The sequence below is a fragment of the Opisthorchis viverrini genome (assembly GCF_000715545.1).
Source record: "Opisthorchis viverrini unplaced genomic scaffold opera_v5_91, whole genome shotgun sequence".
NCBI classification, from domain to species: domain Eukaryota; kingdom Metazoa; phylum Platyhelminthes; class Trematoda; order Opisthorchiida; family Opisthorchiidae; genus Opisthorchis; species Opisthorchis viverrini.
In genome coordinates, this window is record NW_008751746.1 from 98,766 (window position 1) to 117,220 (window position 18,455).

At 45.6% G+C, this 18,455-nt stretch overlaps 1 protein-coding gene across 1 annotated transcript in view; it reads right to left on the reverse strand.

Moving 5' to 3' along the window:
• Positions 1-855: 855 nt before the first annotated feature.
• T265_13665 (hypothetical protein) overlaps positions 856-18,455 on the reverse strand; it is a gene marked incomplete at both ends in the record, with an annotated part of 46,293 nt that continues 28,693 nt past the window's right edge. The window contains 8 exon segments of the mRNA XM_009169946.1: positions 856-1,208; positions 4,354-4,804; positions 6,463-6,937; positions 9,146-9,638; positions 11,275-11,572; positions 14,058-14,239; positions 15,141-15,322; positions 16,421-16,990. Coding sequence (XP_009168210.1) covers positions 1,061-1,208; positions 4,354-4,804; positions 6,463-6,937; positions 9,146-9,638; positions 11,275-11,572; positions 14,058-14,239; positions 15,141-15,322; positions 16,421-16,990 — 2,799 coding nt within the window.

Consider the following 18,455-nt stretch of genomic DNA (forward strand, 5'->3'; position numbering starts at 1 on the left):
AGAAAAGAATAAAGGTGGATGGGGGAGGGACTTAGTGCTAGCTTAACACAATCATTCCGAGGTGCCTACACCTCCAGACACTCACTCAGGCAATCTGGACAGAAACTGACAACAAGAACGCCACTGACATCGGTTGGCAGCCATATCTTGTAGTGTCTCCAACCAGGCACAGTGAGGATCACGCGGTCCCCACCCTGGAAGGCGAGTAGCACCGACAGGAACTAAGAAGATCACTAAGATCACTAAGAAGACCGAAATTGTTTCTACATGTGGCAGTCCAATATAAACTGCTCATTATGATGGCTTGCATCGAAAAGGGTGCGGGTGACCGTTATATACCTGCAGAACAGGCACCGTGTACATCGTAATATATTTGAAATTCGGGCGTGGGACTGCGTGTTGTGCAGGTGTAATGGTACAGCATTGATCAAACCAACATAACAGCAGGCACCTTGTAGGATCCCTTAGACTGATGTTTTGAACTTATTGTGACCAGACCGACTGCTGATCGGGAGCACGTAGGTCGTTTAAATGAGTCCCAGTGCAGACAACACAAGATTTCGCCGGTGACTTCTCGACTAAAAAGCGAAATCAATAAGGGTCTTGGTGATGTCATCGTACGGGCAGCATAGCTAGATACAATAAATCGCGATTGCCGCCTTTGTGATTACTTTTGCTCACAGTGAACCCTGGAAGGACCGACCCACGCACGTGTTGGAGGGCTATAACCTAGCTCGTATCTTCGACGCAGATGAGGTAGGATGATCTTTGGGCACACCTCCGAAACGAAATTTCATTAAAGCAGACAATTAAAAACAGGACTACAGTTCTTCTTTGTGCAAAAACGATCGTCTGCTCAGAAAAAATAACGTACAAAAATATTCTCAGTGGAAAAAACTATACTTATCGTGGTTGCATTAACAAACGACATCGGATCAAGCATATATCAAAATAACGCAAGAGTTACAAAAATCTGTATACATTTAGCAATTTACACTGTACAGGTGAGCCTTGAAGCCAAAAAATAAAAGAGAAATGAGATCAAATGTGCGGGATTTTTTTAACCAGATGATGCGTTACTAGGACTAGGTTCACTTTGTTGCTTGAATGCACTCAGTTTCGCGTCAAGCTGATCAGATAAATCTAAGGCACACTGATGCAAGCGACTCCCGGGACGATTGGAAGCCAACCAATGGGAAATCAGCAATCTACACGAAGAAAAGCAGAGACAGGAATTAGCAGGACGGATGACAGTAGTCCTCGTGACATGTCGTCTCATAAGTTATTACAGCCAACTAATGTTAATGGAATTACTTGTATAGAGTGACCTCAGAGTTCAATTCCTAACCGTATAATAATAATCGTTCAGCTGTAGCGCCCTTTCGGTGCCTAGCTACCATGCCACCCGAAGGAAGCACGAGGGCTGGGATGCCGTCAGGTCGCCCAAGTCTAGATAAGGGAAGTCGGGTCCGAACCATGGACCTTCCGGTCAGTAAATTCGCGCTGTAACCAATTGAGCCATCTCGCCCGCCTAACCGTATAGGATAAAATTCCCTGCGCAACAGCACATCACATTAGGAATTATCAGGAAGACAATATTACGGCAAGGAATTGGTTCTTGAGGAAACAACCCTCCTGGCGCACTAGCTCACCGCCCCAAGAGGTTCTTCGTGACAAGTTGGACTGACTGAGGGTTAGGCCTAGGTCACGCACAGGGTACTAATCGTTACGGTAGAATACGAACTTAAAGTAGCGAAGTTAGAACGGAATAGGAAGCATGATAGGAAGTTAGACGCTGAAGAATTTCTAACCGCCTTCCATTAATTTCGTTGCATTGTAATGTGGTCACGTGGCTCTCGTTCACACTTCGTTAGGTGGCATGAAAATGCTTTGTTTGTGCTGTCCAAGATGACATGAGGTGGCGGACACTATGGACATTCATTTCATCGTATTACATTAATAAGTGTGAGAAATTCAATATGAAATGGGTTTGATCGAAATGGAGCGATGCACAGACACGGTAATCCATGTTAAGAAGGAAGTTCAAGGAAACTGCTCGGCTATTGAAAGATTGGACGACTTCCGACTTTCAATAGTGCAGAAAGAGCGGCTTTTCCTCACCCTCAACTCATCGCCCCTAGACTAAAAAACATAGTGAAGGTAATTATTTTTACTAATAAGCATCTTCGATAAGGCCTCGACCGGCAAACATCGCCGAAATTTCGCAAGTGGATTCCGAATACTAGAAAATCCACCAGAAATTAAACAAGGGACAATTGAGCGCCACAGAGGAACAATCAAACAGAGACAAAACAAGTCTAAAGGGACCAGAAATTTCATCCGCGATTATGCCCCCAACTGTGTCCATAGATCAATAGATCCTTGACATGTGGCTATCAGCCTGTGGTTGAATGTAGGCCGTCTATGCTACGACTGCTACTTCACCAGCCAGGTTGTCACTAAAAATCGAGGTTGTACCTTACGGTGGAAGGGAACAGGGAGATCTCAAGACAACGTACGCTGCAGACTACTGTCAGGTGTGGTGCCTGATCGAAAGTAAGGATAGGATGAATCAATGGAACAATGTCAAATAGTATGGGAAGTGACAGGATGTAGGCAGTCATGTGCAACTTGGTACATCCAGCGAAATATGAGTAATGCATGAATTAAATGATCGTGGGTTTTTAATGGTTCAAATGGTTCACCAGCTAGCAAGCTGCACAGTCCTGCTTGATTCTGGCTTCATTTGGGACAATTATGGTACGGCCACGGCATAAGCAACAACCAAGATGTGCGAACAGTCTAACTGCTTATTCTAAAGTTTGAGATAAGAGCAAAAGGATGGTAAATTCTGAAGTAGTGCTTATAAAATACATCACGCTTAAGCACAGACCTTGGACGTCAAAAGCTCTCATGTGGAAAAGACCTCGTGGATTCAGTACGGTATTAGTTTGCTTACTAATATGCAGCGGGGAGCATAAGGCCCCTCGGTCAGATAACTAACAGTCAAATGACCCAGCGACGTTTGTTTGTGTGGTGGGAAGGACATCGGCGGACACAAAGCTGTGAAGGCAAATGATACTTCCCGGTTGCCCAGGCCGAAGAAGTGGGTTTGGTTGAAGGACCCCACTTTGAGCCTATAACTCAAAAGTCTGACGCACAAGGCAGTGGCAGGATAGGGAATTTTGTTTGGGGACTCTGGCCCTAGCCTCTGACTCAAAAGTCTAACCCCCGAACAGTTGAGTTCTCTTTCGGAACCCTACCCCGAGCCGATGACCCAATAGTCTGACCTGGTCGGTTGCAGGGGGTTGACCTAACTCGAGCGCGCAGAGAGTAGAGCATTGGTGTCTCACTCCTAATGCGGCCGCGCTAACTGTATTTCTCACCGCATAACGCCCCCCGCTCCTGACTTACTAAATTTTCTGGATTTACCACGCCTCTCTGTCCATGCAGGCGCCCAGTTCGAGCTGGTACAGATGTAACTGAATAATGGCTTGAACTAGTGTACGGTTTTAAGAAGTGAAATTCAGCGTCCGGGGGTACTGGTCACAAATAACTGATTATCACACCGCAGACCAGAAAGGCTGCTTGTAAGGTATGTCATATTACACCTTATTGTGTGCTGAATCGAACTTGACCTCACGATAATCCCCCATTCGTTTGAGTGCTTTGTACATGCGCTCATTTTGCTCCTCTGTCAGCCATTCACCAGGCCGCAGAGATACACCTGCCCGGTACTTGTCATCATCATCACCATCGACAGTATGACATCAGTGCTCAACACCGATGCTTCACTGCCATACTTGTGTATTAGCATGTGTCCGTGCGCACCTGACCCAGTTACCCATGCGCATTCCTGTCCCGCTTGCTGAACCTGCCTTGACTTGTTTCCTCATGAGTTCCGTGTGATCGCACCGCCAATGAGAACCACGAGAATATCGTCGGAAAGGATGACTACAACCCACACTACTGAGCAAACATTTCACTGGCCGTTGTTTGATGTGCGGACGTTGACACTGCAGTGTGCCGGTCAATGACAGACTTGTGCATATGTTGATGCCATGAGGGAGGACAATTGCGGTTTCTTGTGTAATTTTGCTTACCAGAGGTTTTTAAACTTAATGCTTCCTCTTGATATTGGGGATTGTCAAACCTACGCGTGAATTCAGTTTCCGTATTAGATACCTAAACACTATGTTTATTCGGCTTTCTCAAGGCTACGTCTATCTCCATGGTATGCTCAAGGAATCTTACTGGAAATCTGTACCGAAAGAGAACGCCGTCTAAATCAACTTGTGGTCGAGAATGATTGCCAATCAGCATGTGTACAAAAGTAACATGTAGAAAACTAACTTGAGCTGATCGATCGCTTGTTCAGGACCACCTGGTAAATCCTGTCGAACTAACAATTCCTGCAATGATGAAAGATCCCAAGCCAAGAGCTTCTCCGAGCTTTTGACTGTTTGAGGGCTGTTGGTTGAACAGAGGCGGTGACTTGCTACCCTGACACGATCCGAGTGCCTACGACTGTTGGGTAGTTCGGCAACCCGACGATCTTTTTGGTCCATAAGGGTGATTTGGCGACCTACGCCACACCGTAACAATGGACGGGCGGAATTGCTGTGGCACAGTTCCGAAAATAGTTTTTCCACCCACTTTTGTGTGTCGGTCTTTTCGGGAAATCCATTTACTGCGGAGGAGGGAGTACTTTCCGGTTTGGACGAACGGCGGAGAGACGGGCGTGGCATGCGGGACTGACTCTGGTTTAGATCACACGGAACGACAACCACAGTCGCTCTTTTCACTAAAGAAGCAGAATAAAAAGGATAGAATATCAAAGCTACATTGAAGTGGAAGTATTTACGGAAGAAACCACGGCACACTCTTCCTGCCCTCAACAAGTTGAAAATTGCAAACATGCTCGTCTAAGGAAGTCTAAGGGCCGCATGTCTCATTCTAATGTTAGAAGACAGAGAACACGGTGGACTGTTATCGCTTGACTGATCTGTATGAATGGCTTCGCATGAAGTAAGTGAATGTTTGTCTTCCTCCAAACACAAAAATAACAATATCCACAATGTAGCAAATCAGGGCGGAAACCAACGACCAGTGCGAGCGGGGGTAGTGAGGGATAAAACCAGAGCTATCAAAAGGATACTCCAAGAATTTGTTCACTCGACCACCCGGGTCGTGTGCAAGTACCGATAACTTAAGGAAAACGATTGTACAATGAGTGGGGAGTGTGGGGGAAGGCCGGTGAGTGAAGAGCTGCAAGGGCAAATGATACTTCCCGGTTGCGCAGGCCAAAGAAGGGGGTCTAGTTGAGGTACCCCACCTGAGCCTTTGACTCAAAAGTCTGATCTACAAGGCAGTGAGTTATGTTCGGGGACCTTTCCCCCTAGTCTCTGACTTAAGAGTATGAACCGCGGTTGTTAGGGTTTTCTCGAGGGAGCCTTCCCGGAGCCAATAAGTCAATAGTCTGACCTACTTGGCAATGTGAGACCGTCCTGGCCCGAGGGCACAGGGAGTAGAACATTACTGTCTCACTACTCATGCAGCTGAGCACAGCAGGTGCATTTTGAGCAGCATCAGACTTTGACCAGCGGTCACGGTCAACCGCTGAGCGATCAGAGTGTGCGGTTTTCGGGGCCGACCTTTTCTAACCCGTTTTTCCTCAGGGGAAAGCAGAATCGCTGTGTGAACGTCCAAGAACTGAGTTCCAGCCAGTATAGCCCGCAGGATCATTGCAGCGTAGAAGCCCGACCACCGCGACAAGATGACGACTTTGCACACGGTTTGTAGTTGATAAACAAGATTGAATCGGAGGAAACGATAGGCCCCTGTGTCCGAACATACAACTCACAACCTCAGATACCATTTGGAATTAATGGTTGATTTGACAGTGCCAGTGTTTCATAATACCTACGGTTCGAAGGTACCAGGCGACAATAAGACCCATCTGCCTATAAGGAATCGTCAGAAAATGTAAACCTGGCGAGTAAATCTCATCTTCAACGGGACAACGCCAGGGAGAGAACTCAACACTCACACACTTCACACAGGATCTTAGGCAACCCAAACGGTCATTCTTCCTTCGAAACCCTGAGGATGACCGAAGAAGTGGGATCAAATGAAAAGCACCTGGAGGTCGTACTAGCGTAACATCGGAGGAGTCGATGGAATGAAGATTTGATCAATACATGCAACAACTCCAATTTCGAAAGCTGAACTTAGGTAGTACGAGTTTAGATGTGAGTATTGCCGGCTTACTGTATAATCGGAGATAGCCACCATGTGGTAACGAGTAGTCTGTTCATCCTGATCAGCAGTAAGGGCACACTAAAGCTTACTTCTGATAAAAGTCAAGAATACACCAATGGTGTTACCGGAGGGACTACTAGTATCCAACATAAAAAATAAAAATAGAAAGTTGTAAATCACTGCAAGAGAAAAACTGCTCACAGAAAATATCAGGAAATTTGAGGATAGCTTCCTCATCCCAACCACGGTTAATCTTGTCAGCAGACAAATCGTCAGTACGATCACTGTCCTTCGATTGCTCATCTCGTGATTCACCCATTGAAGGGTTAAAAAAGTCAAGCTCAAAATAACGGCGATTTGGACGTCTCGGTCGTCTGGTGTACCGATCCTCCACGGAAGAAAATTTTATCCGTTTGGCTGAGCTGCGTAAATGCCGTTCAGAACATCGGTTGGGATGCGTCCGTTTCAATATTCGATGAGTATGTGGACGTCCAACACGCAGTAACTGTGAAGCTCCAACAGTGCTCGCGGGTCGTATTGTTTTGAGTCTACAAGGAGGTGTTGAGTGGCGTCTCCGAGGTTCAGTGCACAACTTCGGTTGCTCTGGACTTCCAAGTTTCGCTGGGGGTCCACGACGCCTGTGTCTATCAGGCAGCAAATCATCCATAACAGGGACCTGATAAGAAGGTTGAAGGAGTTATTTAGGACACAGTGTGTGAGATTCCGTAAAGCTGATGCCAAAAATGATGTGCTCACACCCGATATAACACATCTATAAAGCCTAACAGCAGAAGCCCATATACACACTGATATATGCATTCGAACACAAATCATAAAAGGTTTCGACGTTTTTCTATGATCGGCAGAGTTTTGCTAAAAAAAGCTACTTCTTTTTGGCAGCATGGCAGCTATGCTACAAAAGGGTGAACGGATCATTATTGGACAAGGTGCATGACAAAACAAGCTTATATGGCCCACCGCGTCCCGGACAAACGAAGCCGTAACGGCTATGCTAACGGTTTGACTCTTAAGGCTGACTGGCCTCAATAGAATCAAGACTAAAACCTTTCGAAAGAGAAAATCGCCCTAATTACACCCAGCATAGCGCCATCACATTCGCTGATATCCATTCTCGTAGCCGATGATGTATTCAGTGTGCATTCGTGATTGGACGGCGATAAGCCGAAATTACGACAGGAACCCGTGTGTGCTGGCCACACTTCATGTAATTTGTACGCCAGACGACCGTTTGCCTCGCGCCACCCTTCTCGCCCAGTCTTGTGTCGGGCGAAGATGACACAGGGGTGATCAGTCCATGATCTGGCAACGAAGTCAAACAAGTCGCTTTGGTAAAAGCCGTCCCCTCGGACTGTAACCGCGAGACAAGACGAACCAATGTTCAGTGACCCCGACAGATATGGCTACGCCACGCAGCCAGTGGCGTCTTGCGTCACTACGTAGTTCTCGATCCCTGTCACATCAGACAAACAGAAACGTCCGACGTCAATGAACTAAGTGGGTCATCGCCCCCTTATTCTCCCTATCCTCAGTGAACCATGCTGTAGCATTTGGAATCACTGCATTTCAATGCACGGTTTTTGAGCTGCAAAACTGAAATGAGCTGAACCAAATGAATCGTTCAGAAGTTCGTACTACTGAAAAGCATACTTCAAACTGCAGAGAGACGTCATATCTGGAGCTCATCCTTGGAAATTCCACAGTAGTTGGACCCGGCCACAGCACTTTAAGCCGGGTCCCTTGAGGTCAAAATAACAGTTAGAAGGAACTCGGCGCCTAAGAATGGTTGGATTTTTAGGCTAAAATAACAATAATAATAATCGCTCAACTGTAGCATGTTTTCGGTACCTGCTGCCGTGCCAACGGAAAGAGGCATAAAAGATGTGATACGGCCAGGTTACCCAAGTCTAGACAGGGACAGTCGAGATGCTGGGGTCGGGTTCGAACCACGGACCTTCCGGTCCGGAAGCTGGCGCCTTAACCACTGAGCTGCCTCGAGATTAACTGCGCTTACCGCTAGCTCCGTTTCGTCAGGTTGTGGACAAACAGCTCCAACTGGCTGGAGCCAGTCGGCGTTTCCGACAAAACACAGTGGTAGGCAAATAACCTTTCCGTTCAAGACGCTAGTATCGAGTGATCGCAACCACGGACTGTCTTCACGACTGCCAAATAGGCCGAAGTGAACTGAATTAGTACTTAACACAGGGAATCCTAACACACGTATCCTAATGATTTCACCCTTGTGAGTAGCAGCTGATATGGCAGCTCAAAGAATAAAATGAACCGACGTTTTGAGACATGATAACTGAATAGTGTTCAGATATGCATGGCTGAACACGGAGTTTACCGATGAAGGTTCACAGTGTTCGACTGACTGTAGGGAATGTTGAATATACTGAAACCATGGTTCTGATATCCTTGGTGCTAAGAATCTTTATTCTTTATTACTATCGATATGGCTTAATTCCGTGCTATCTAGAGCCAGAAGACATCGAAGTACCTGTTAATAATGACGATCATGATTGATAGATAAGTAAACCTGGAATGGCAACCCGAAATTTTTGAGACCATGTTCATAAAAGCCCGAAATCTCTACAAATCTCATGCCGGCATAAACATGCTAGCGACCATCAGCGATCTATGTAGTCGGTATAACGACCGTCTACAAAATCAAACGCATTTGCTCCACCAATCCATAAATATTTAGGACAGATAATAAAAATGTTGGGTATTTAAATGCACTCTGTCACAAGGACAGTCCCAACTTAGGTTTTCGTCGGTAGTTCCTTAAACAACGTAGTTTTTCTTAAATTGAAACTAGTACTAAAAATCACTTCACAACTCATATCATATGACGTTGGACTACCTTGTTTTCTGTAGCTGACTGAAATTCTTCAACCTCCGAGTTTGATAGCTCTGAATCTGTCTCCCACTCTTCATCTCCGGTTAACTGATCATTGGAAGAATGGTCGTACTGATGAGGAGCGAGATCACATTGAGGTTTCTTTCCAGCAACACGTAAGCAGGCGTTACACAAGTATACACTGGCGCCACATGTCTCCATTCGGGCCGCAGTGATACTGTTCAGTGAGGAGTGGAAACCGCAATATCCAGTCATACGTAGATCCGATTCAGTTAATCCTTTGAGCTGGACTGCAGAGGGTGGACGTAACTTGTTGGATTGGGATCGGAGCGAGGAACGGTGTACACGGGACCTACTGTTTAACAAGCAATCCAAATGAAACGGAGCCGAACAGCCTGCGCATGTGGACAACGGGGTATGGGGTCCGAAATGGATTGAGTGTGCAGCTGGGTGTGAAACCAATTGGGGAGTGGTTGGCTGAGGATCTGGTGGCCACCTGTGAAAGAGCAGGGCAACGGGAAGGTGTTGCTCTTGAAAAAAATATGGACAATCTATGTGCGACATTTGATATTAAAACCGAAGTATCGGTGTACCTCTACAGGAAGCACTGGAGTTTATCAACGAAATGGGATCTGTGTAAAACTCAAAATAATTGATGGTAAACAAAACTTGATCATTCACGTGGAAAATACTTGAAACCGATTGGGTAGTCATCATTTTCGAAAAAGTTTGGTGACAATCGGTAGATTTATTTAAATCTACCGATAAATCTACCGATTGTTACAAAACCTCTTCGAAAACTTGATCATACTCTGTGATACAAAATTTACTCAGAATACTTTGTTGTTTCTAATCGTATTTCAGAAACTATTCCTATAACTGGGGAGGTGTTTGTGAATGCAATCGTAGTCTGCGCACTCACTCGATGCACGACTGTCATATGGCGTGGAACAGGAAGGAGCGTTGAGGAACTGCCAGGGTGGAAAGCAGCCACAAAAAGCTGCAGTTGGTCTAAAACCATGATCCCCTATGTCAGAAGATCACACCTCATCCGTTGAACTATCCACAGCTTCCAAGAGCACAGTAGAAGTCAAAGTCGAACACGCAGAGGATGATATGGAAAGAATTGCCAGGGCCAGCTGCTTCCATAGTCCGTCCACCGTCGCTGCCATATAAGGCTAAATTTGAAATGGCTTACAAACTTTCGTTCAAATTGCCGAAAAGTTCGGAAAAAGCACATTGTGACGCCGCTACAGCAACTTCCGGCAATCGTCAAAAATGACCACCCAAGGGCAGATGCGCTACGGGGTACCGCTTGCTTGTTTATCAATAAAAACATCTCAGTTCACAATTTCCATTAAACAGGCAATCTTAAAGTGGAAACAATAGTCTTCGAACTTATACCATCAGAAAGTAGGAAACTGGTCGTATGAAGGAAACCGGAATTTGAAAGGCTAGTTGCCTCAGGGGGAGTGAAATACAAGTGGGTTCACCATTACTGTAAAAACAATTATGAACGCCGATCATCCGGTAACGGCAATCCCACGCCGAAACAAGCAAATATGTCTTCGACGATTGTCGGTGTGGTACACAACATCAGACCAGGTTTCTGTAGTCGATTATCCGACTGAAAATGCAGTGCGTTTAAAGGAGGGAACCAACATGAAAAATTTGAAAGGTGCAAAATAGATTTCTTAGACTAAGCAAGCTTTTGGTGCGTATCTGCCGCAAAAATGGGGATAACAGCATCGATAGGGGTAATCGAAAACCAGAAAATGACCGGTGTGTATCGAGAAGCTGAAGTGAACAGCAGTGCTTAATTCAGTTTCGGACGAGGCCAGAAACAAGACAAGAAACTGTTGACGGAATAAGCCCGGTTTAATCGATGATTACATCATTTTGACTTGGCATGGCAGCTTCCTCAGAAGTTTCTAGCCTAGTCTTTTCCCCTATTAAAGTCGATTGCAAGAGAACGAGTGGTACAGGGATTTAAACGACAGCAACTCAAACACAGACAGTAATCTTATATCTGGAAGCAAGCACATGAAGAGTCGTTATATTTAGCCATATAAAACAGATGTTCTAGCGATGCTATTCGTCAAACATAGTTAACTGCGGTTCACCAAACTTACCGACATGCCGTACAGCGGACCTTCGGTAACGAACGTTTTTTCGTGGAGTAGGCGAACGGAATTCGTCGTCCACCGATGGCTGCGCGTCGAACACCACGTTCCAGTGCGCGAGCTAACAGATGAAGTTCGCTGGAGGAGTTGACCTGCTCAACATGTGTGCACCAGCGTTGCCATCCGGTTGTACGTGGTGGTAACTGGACAGAGCAAGACTGCGATGCTATAATTGAATCACCAGATGCCGCAATTTCTCCGAACGGTAGGGAATATCGACCGGTACGCAGGGTTCTATTTTCTTGACCTGTGCGGACCAAATTACGTCACACAGAGCGTTTTGTACTCCAGGCTAAAGACCACTAACCAGAAATTTCAATGTGTTCCCAAAAACAGACTCAAATGACAGCTGCATTGATCAGGATGGCAAAACTAAATTAATTCCTACTGGATAAAATGGTAAATGTCAGTGCTTTAAGGGGCCCATCAGGTAGGCCGGAAGAGTGCCTTATACGTGATTGCAAAAGCAATGCCCTCACAGCTGAGAAATTGTTTCAGAAAGCAAACAAGGGGTTGGTCTCGATGATGTGATACAACTGTCTTTTTTTCCCTTTCTGCAGATAGTTGTGCTGTTCCCTTTCAGCTAGTTTTTAATAGTGACGAAACCAAATATGCCCTGCTATCCAAAACCTCAATCTGAGCCTCAGTTATTCCGCCCAAATTCATGCAGATGTTCAGATGAACAACAGAATAAAACGAGCCGTTTTATTTGTATCGTGGATCGAGATGAGCTGTTCACAAACGTTAAGACAGCACCTGGCAGATTTTTGTTTGGCATGTGGTGGAAAAACCACACAACTTCCACTGTAATTCTTCTGTACCCAAATAGCACTGCAGTTGAGTCACATTGTGACATTTAGAGCATCAAATCCTAAGGTGCATAGACAGTTTGCCATTACTTCATCAAGTGAACTGCGGAGACAAAGGGAAACACAAGTTTTTCGAGAAATACACTCATTTGCAAATCAATTTGGTCTTCACGAAAGACTCAACCGTTCAAGTAGAACATAAGGTTGACGGAAACTCGGGGACTGCGCCTACCTGATGAGCCTCAAGAAGGGCGAAACCGGTCGTGGGCTGCCGAAGAGTTTTCAGCAACCTTGTGAGTAGTTTCCTTTATGGAAACACAAGCTGTTCATATAATTACCGGAAACAGTAGAATGAAGATAAATACTAAAGTGGAGTGATTGCGTTTACTGCCTCATCATCAAACTCCAATGTGGGTCAGAATAAATCCAATTAAATTAGGCAATCAGTGAGAGCAATATTTCAAAATGGCTTCGCATATGGCTAAAGTGGGAATAGAACACTGAATTACGTATTAGCTGCATGTTGAGCACGTATCGCTGAAAATACTTGATTGCACCGGATCTATTTGTTGGCAAGATCACCATAAATGCCGCATTTGGATGGTTCAGTCGATAGAGAGCGAATTTACTGACCGGAAGGCCCACCTATGCCTCTCGACTTCCTCTGTCTAGGCTTGGGGAACCTGGTAGTATCCCAGACTTCGTGCTTCCTTCGGGTGGCATGGCAGCTGGGCACCAAAAGGATGTTACACCTGAACGATTAATATCTTACAACCTGGCCCACAGATACCGAAATTAAGAGCTTTAGCTATACGCAGAATACAAGGTCCTGTCAACTTCGGTTCAGAATGACTTTATAGATTAGTGGGGGTGGCAGAAGCCGTTTGGCGTCCGTCTTCTGGCCGGTATAGAGAGCTACATAGAAGCCAGAAAACTGACACGCACGAAAGTGACCTAAAGTAGACATTGCCGCGATACCATCAATGAATTATAGACAATGCTAAAATCGTTTTCAGAAAACTCTACAGACTCCGAAAAAACTCACTTATGGGCCCAGAAACGGCCTTCGGGCCGACTGCATGACCGAGAGCCAATAAAAGTTGGGCCAATTTCTTCAAGCGGGCGGAAGTTTCCAAGCTGCTTGTAATCGGTTGGAATTTCTTGTGGTGGAGCTCTTCATGCTTCACAGAAGCAGAAGAGCTGTTCATATAATTACCGGAAACAGTAGAATGAAGATAAATACTAAAGTGGAGTGATTGCGTTTACTGCCTCATCATCAAACTCCAATGTGGGTCAGAATAAATCCAATTAAATTAGGCAATCAGTGAGAGCAATATTTCAAAATGGCTTCGCATATGGCTAAAGTGGGAATAGAACACTGAATTACGTATTAGCTGCATGTTGAGCACGTATCGCTGAAAATACTTGATTGCACCGGATCTATTTGTTGGCAAGATCACCATAAATGCCGCATTTGGATGGTTCAGTCGATAGAGAGCGAATTTACTGACCGGAAGGCCCACCTATGCCTCTCGACTTCCTCTGTCTAGGCTTGGGGAACCTGGTAGTATCCCAGACTTCGTGCTTCCTTCGGGTGGCATGGCAGCTGGGCACCAAAAGGATGTTACACCTGAACGATTAATATCTTACAACCTGGCCCACAGATACCGAAATTAAGAGCTTTAGCTATACGCAGAATACAAGGTCCTGTCAACTTCGGTTCAGAATGACTTTATAGATTAGTGGGGGTGGCAGAAGCCGTTTGGCGTCCGTCTTCTGGCCGGTATAGAGAGCTACATAGAAGCCAGAAAACTGACACGCACGAAAGTGACCTAAAGTAGACATTGCCGCGATACCATCAATGAATTATAGACAATGCTAAAATCGTTTTCAGAAAACTCTACAGACTCCGAAAAAACTCACTTATGGGCCCAGAAACGGCCTTCGGGCCGACTGCATGACCGAGAGCCAATAAAAGTTGGGCCAATTTCTTCAAGCGGGCGGAAGTTTCCAAGCTGCTTGTAATCGGTTGGAATTTCTTGTGGTGGAGCTCTTCATGCTTCACAGAAGCAGAAGACGACGCTTCCTCGCTAAGGACATTCTCTCTGGATAGAAGTGACCGAGTACAAACAATAACATCACCATCATCATCGAAAGCATGACATCAGTGTTCAACACCGATGCTTCACTGCCGTACAACCATGACTTATTTGAAAGCCTTATTGTAAAGAAAAGAGGAAAGGTGGACGGGGAGGGGACTTATTGCTAGCTTAACACAATCATTCCGAGGTGCCTACACCTCCAGACATTCACTCAGGCAGTCTGGATAGAAACTGACAACAAGAACGCCACTGACATCGGTTGGCAACCATATCTTGTAGTGTCTCCAACCAGGCACACTGAGGATCACGTGGTCCCCACCCTGCAAGGCAAGTAGCACCAACACCACCCAAGCGTTTCGTGATCTCTTTCATAATCCTCTGTCAAGTCAAGGGTTGGCCACCTCTCTGTTTACGCCACTCGGAGTTGGGCATGGAAAACAGCACTCCCCTTGGCAAACGATGGTTCGGCATGCGTAACACATGTCCGAAACAAACAACATTTAGTCCCAACTAATTATCGCACAGTGAAAACGCCTATTAATGAACTAAATACGGTAATTCACTTTCCCACGGTAATTACTGACGTTCGGTTAGAAGATAGTCACTTTAGACGATGTAAGTTGAAAGGGATGTCGAACGTTATGTTCCTCCGTGAAATCTAACATTTCTCAACAAGAATTTAGGTTAATTTTTTGATGTAAAAGGATAGCAGTGTGATGACTTTGTGGCGCGGTGAGTGCGATGGGGAATGTAAGTGACTTTCCTGAGAATTATAATAACGATTTAACCAGCCGAGCAAAAGTAGTTAGTGAAGGAGGGTTTACCGTACACACAGCAAAGATTGCCTGCAAAAGGTACGGCATAGAGTTAGATCCGGTAAATTAATTACGTCAGAGGTACCTACCTGGGATGGCTGTCTGTGTGTGTCTCGTTCAATTGATCTGTCTCACGTACACATTCCATCGCTAAGCAAGAGTTAATAACTGTCCGGAGACGAAGTCGGGCAGCCAAGCGACGTAACGAAATTTCTAGCCACGAGAGCTGGACAGACTCCGGCGAATATTGTGTAGAAAGTTGTGTCGTGGTCTACAGGGAAGCAAGAAAACAGTTGAAACCTATTGACAAACTCGAAATGGAAGTCTGACCAGTCGGGAGTTAGCGCTATTTTATCTGGCGTTGTTAAACATGACAGCGCTTCCATCGGAGGGAGCCAGAAAGCTTTGCAAGATAAACCCTGTTCAATTAATTAGAGCTATAGTCCATAAATACCCAAGACACCCGATACATAACTAAAGACACATTATACCACCATCATTAACATCACCAAAAGCCGCTAACGTGCATTCTCCAGGTAGAACACATGCAATTCCCAGCAGTCACGAATAACTTTCAGTCTATATAGTACTCTTGTTAACACCGGGCCATCGTATGGTAACAGGTGGCGCTGAAGTTAGTTGCGGGAATTATAGGCTCGGACAGTGCACATTCTTAAGGCCTGGAAGTTCGGCGTAATATGTAGCCTTAAATTCTTCGTATCACTGACAACCTGGTGAACCCATATGACAGTCATGACTTCTGTCAATCAGGTTGAAGGCAAATCAAATTTTGATGCGTCCTAGACACGTATTCCACGTTGACGAACAAATGCCAACTCGATCAATACGGCGTAATCGCTCCCATAAGCTACGTTCTGGCTTCAGTTGTAACGCGACCCATGGGGTAGTGATGCGCAAGCAAGCTAGATTATCAAATCAAACGATGATCATGACAAAACCGTTTGCTGCGACAAAAGACTAGTAAATATGGGATAGCCACAAAAAATGTTTTCGCCGTAGTGTTCCCTATCAAAGAGTAGATCAGATAACAAAGTTTCTCTTATTCGGCCTTGGGGTTTCATTTTTTTGGGGCGGGTAGCAAACAGATTCCACGCTGTAGAAATTGCGTCCACGAGAGAAACGTTCCCTTCTAAAAGACCTCATACTGTTCCAAAGTCCCCAGAGAGGATGAGTGGTATGCATCATCGTCAGAGACAGCAACATCAGCGTTGACAATGACGATTCACTACCATACAACCATTAAGCTAATGTAGTTATATTTTAAGCATTGGTGTGGAAATAGAAAAAAGGTAGGTGAGAGAGGGGACTTAAATCACACTAAATAACAGATACACAGGAGAGCGCTCACCTTGCATAAATCTTTTTCCGTTGGCCTAGTAAACGTATTCCCAGCTAGTAACCTGATGAGTAACGGACGAAGTTCACCTATTGTCTTCCGTAAATGCGCTTCGCGCAATCCCCGAGGATTTAGCGAGGCCTCTAGACAGTCCAGTGTCCACACGGCTTGATTCCATAAATCGAGGCTCCCAGGCGACTGAGTAGATGAAGCAACACAATCGGTACGAGGTTCTACGGTATCATTTTCAACAAACTGTTTGTGGCCCCTGAGTTGGGTGGCCTGAGAACTGCATTCCTCAGGTTTGATCCTTACGTCTGACGGCTCGGATGCATACAAACCGTTATCCGATTTCGTCTCACCAGGACAAGATGAAGACTGAATATGTAGTGCCGAGTTGCCCAGTGACACAGATTTCTCCAAATCAACAGACTCCGAAGGAGGTCCCGGCAATAGAGTCACAACGGACCAACGCACCTGATTGCAGCCGGCGTTATTCACGCGCGTACGCAACAAATTGGACAGCTGAACAACTGCTGGTCCGGAATTCTGTCTGGCAATATCAGACTCTAGGAGCCGTCCCTACAGCGAATGCAAATAAGCACAATCGGTTGACTAGGAGGAACAGAATCACAAATGAACAGAAGCGACTTCATTAACCACTAGGAGATAAAACGAGATGCAAAAAAGACAATCAAGGCTACTTCACAAGAGCGATTCCAGTACAGCTGACTAAATCGGTCACTTTGTCCACCATTTAGCGAGTCGACTGATGAAAGTTCTGTGAACAGTAAGGACAATGTTGGGGACTTTTCTTGTTTGTTAGACCCACAAAAACAACCCGCTACTACCACTGTTTCGGTGACTCCCCCAACTCAACGATTCCCGACTCAGATAAAAACGCCCTCTAGTTTTTCTTGGAGAAGAGTGCTTCTGACACGACGATTGTGAGGACTGTCAGAGCACAGGGTGGTAGTCACTCTCAAAATGTGTGTAGTGTTCAAACCTGATACCAAACAATAATCGTTCAGCTGTAATACCCTTTCGGCACCTACCTGTCGTGCAACCCGAATAAAACATTGCCAGGTCGCCCAAGATTAATCAAGAGTAGCCGAGATGCCCGGATTGGAATCGAACCATGGACCTTTAGGTGAGTAAATTCATGCCGTAACTGCTGAGCTAACCGAGGCTCGGCCATCCCGATGACCGCGAAATACGTTCATCAGTGCCCAAACCAACCAGATACTCATGGTCTGGCAACGGTGAGAGAACCCTGGTAAGTGATTAAGTCATGGAAAGATAGGCCTCGGAGGAGATTCGTTGGGGAACCACGAGGAGTCAAAACAACCCTACCACTTACGGGAGGTTGGTTCTTCAATATTATTTAAGTATCGTAGTATGATAAATGCCGAAGGCAAGCGTAACAGCTAAAAACATGACAGCGCAAAAGTACTGAGCGTAACCCCACGGCCATGTCCTGAAATGGAGGAAGACATGGCTAAACACTGCGATGCTAACGATGGGTCAAATGGTGAGACGACGAAATCAGTTGGCCATCAAGCATCATAGTCATTGTGACTCCGCTCCTAACTTCTACTCTTTCTCATACGGATCCGTTCCGACCCCCAAACTGGAGAGCCAGGAGAGCAGTGAGGAGCCTTTGATAATTGGTGGACGAATTGCCAAGCCATAACTAGGTTCCCTTCTTTTTTTATGGATAGAAACACCTCTGGTGGCTAGTGCCCACAGACCGTGTGAAAAACACGGTGAACTTCCAGCCTGTCTTCAAGAATAATTTGTTTCGTGTAGATATACAGTGGCAGTATCCCAAAGCAAACCACTGAGTGTTTGAGAGGCAATCATCAGCAACAAAACACACGATGAGATCTGAGCGCTTCTATAGCCTTAAGTTGGCTGGGCTCATACACAAAGAAGATAAAGCCGTGAATATCGTGGTCCCTGTGAGGATCACGGTCAAGACAATCTGATCCGACTTGCAAGGCAGAAAAGACGTCAGTCAGTTTCGATCAAACATTTTCCATGAACA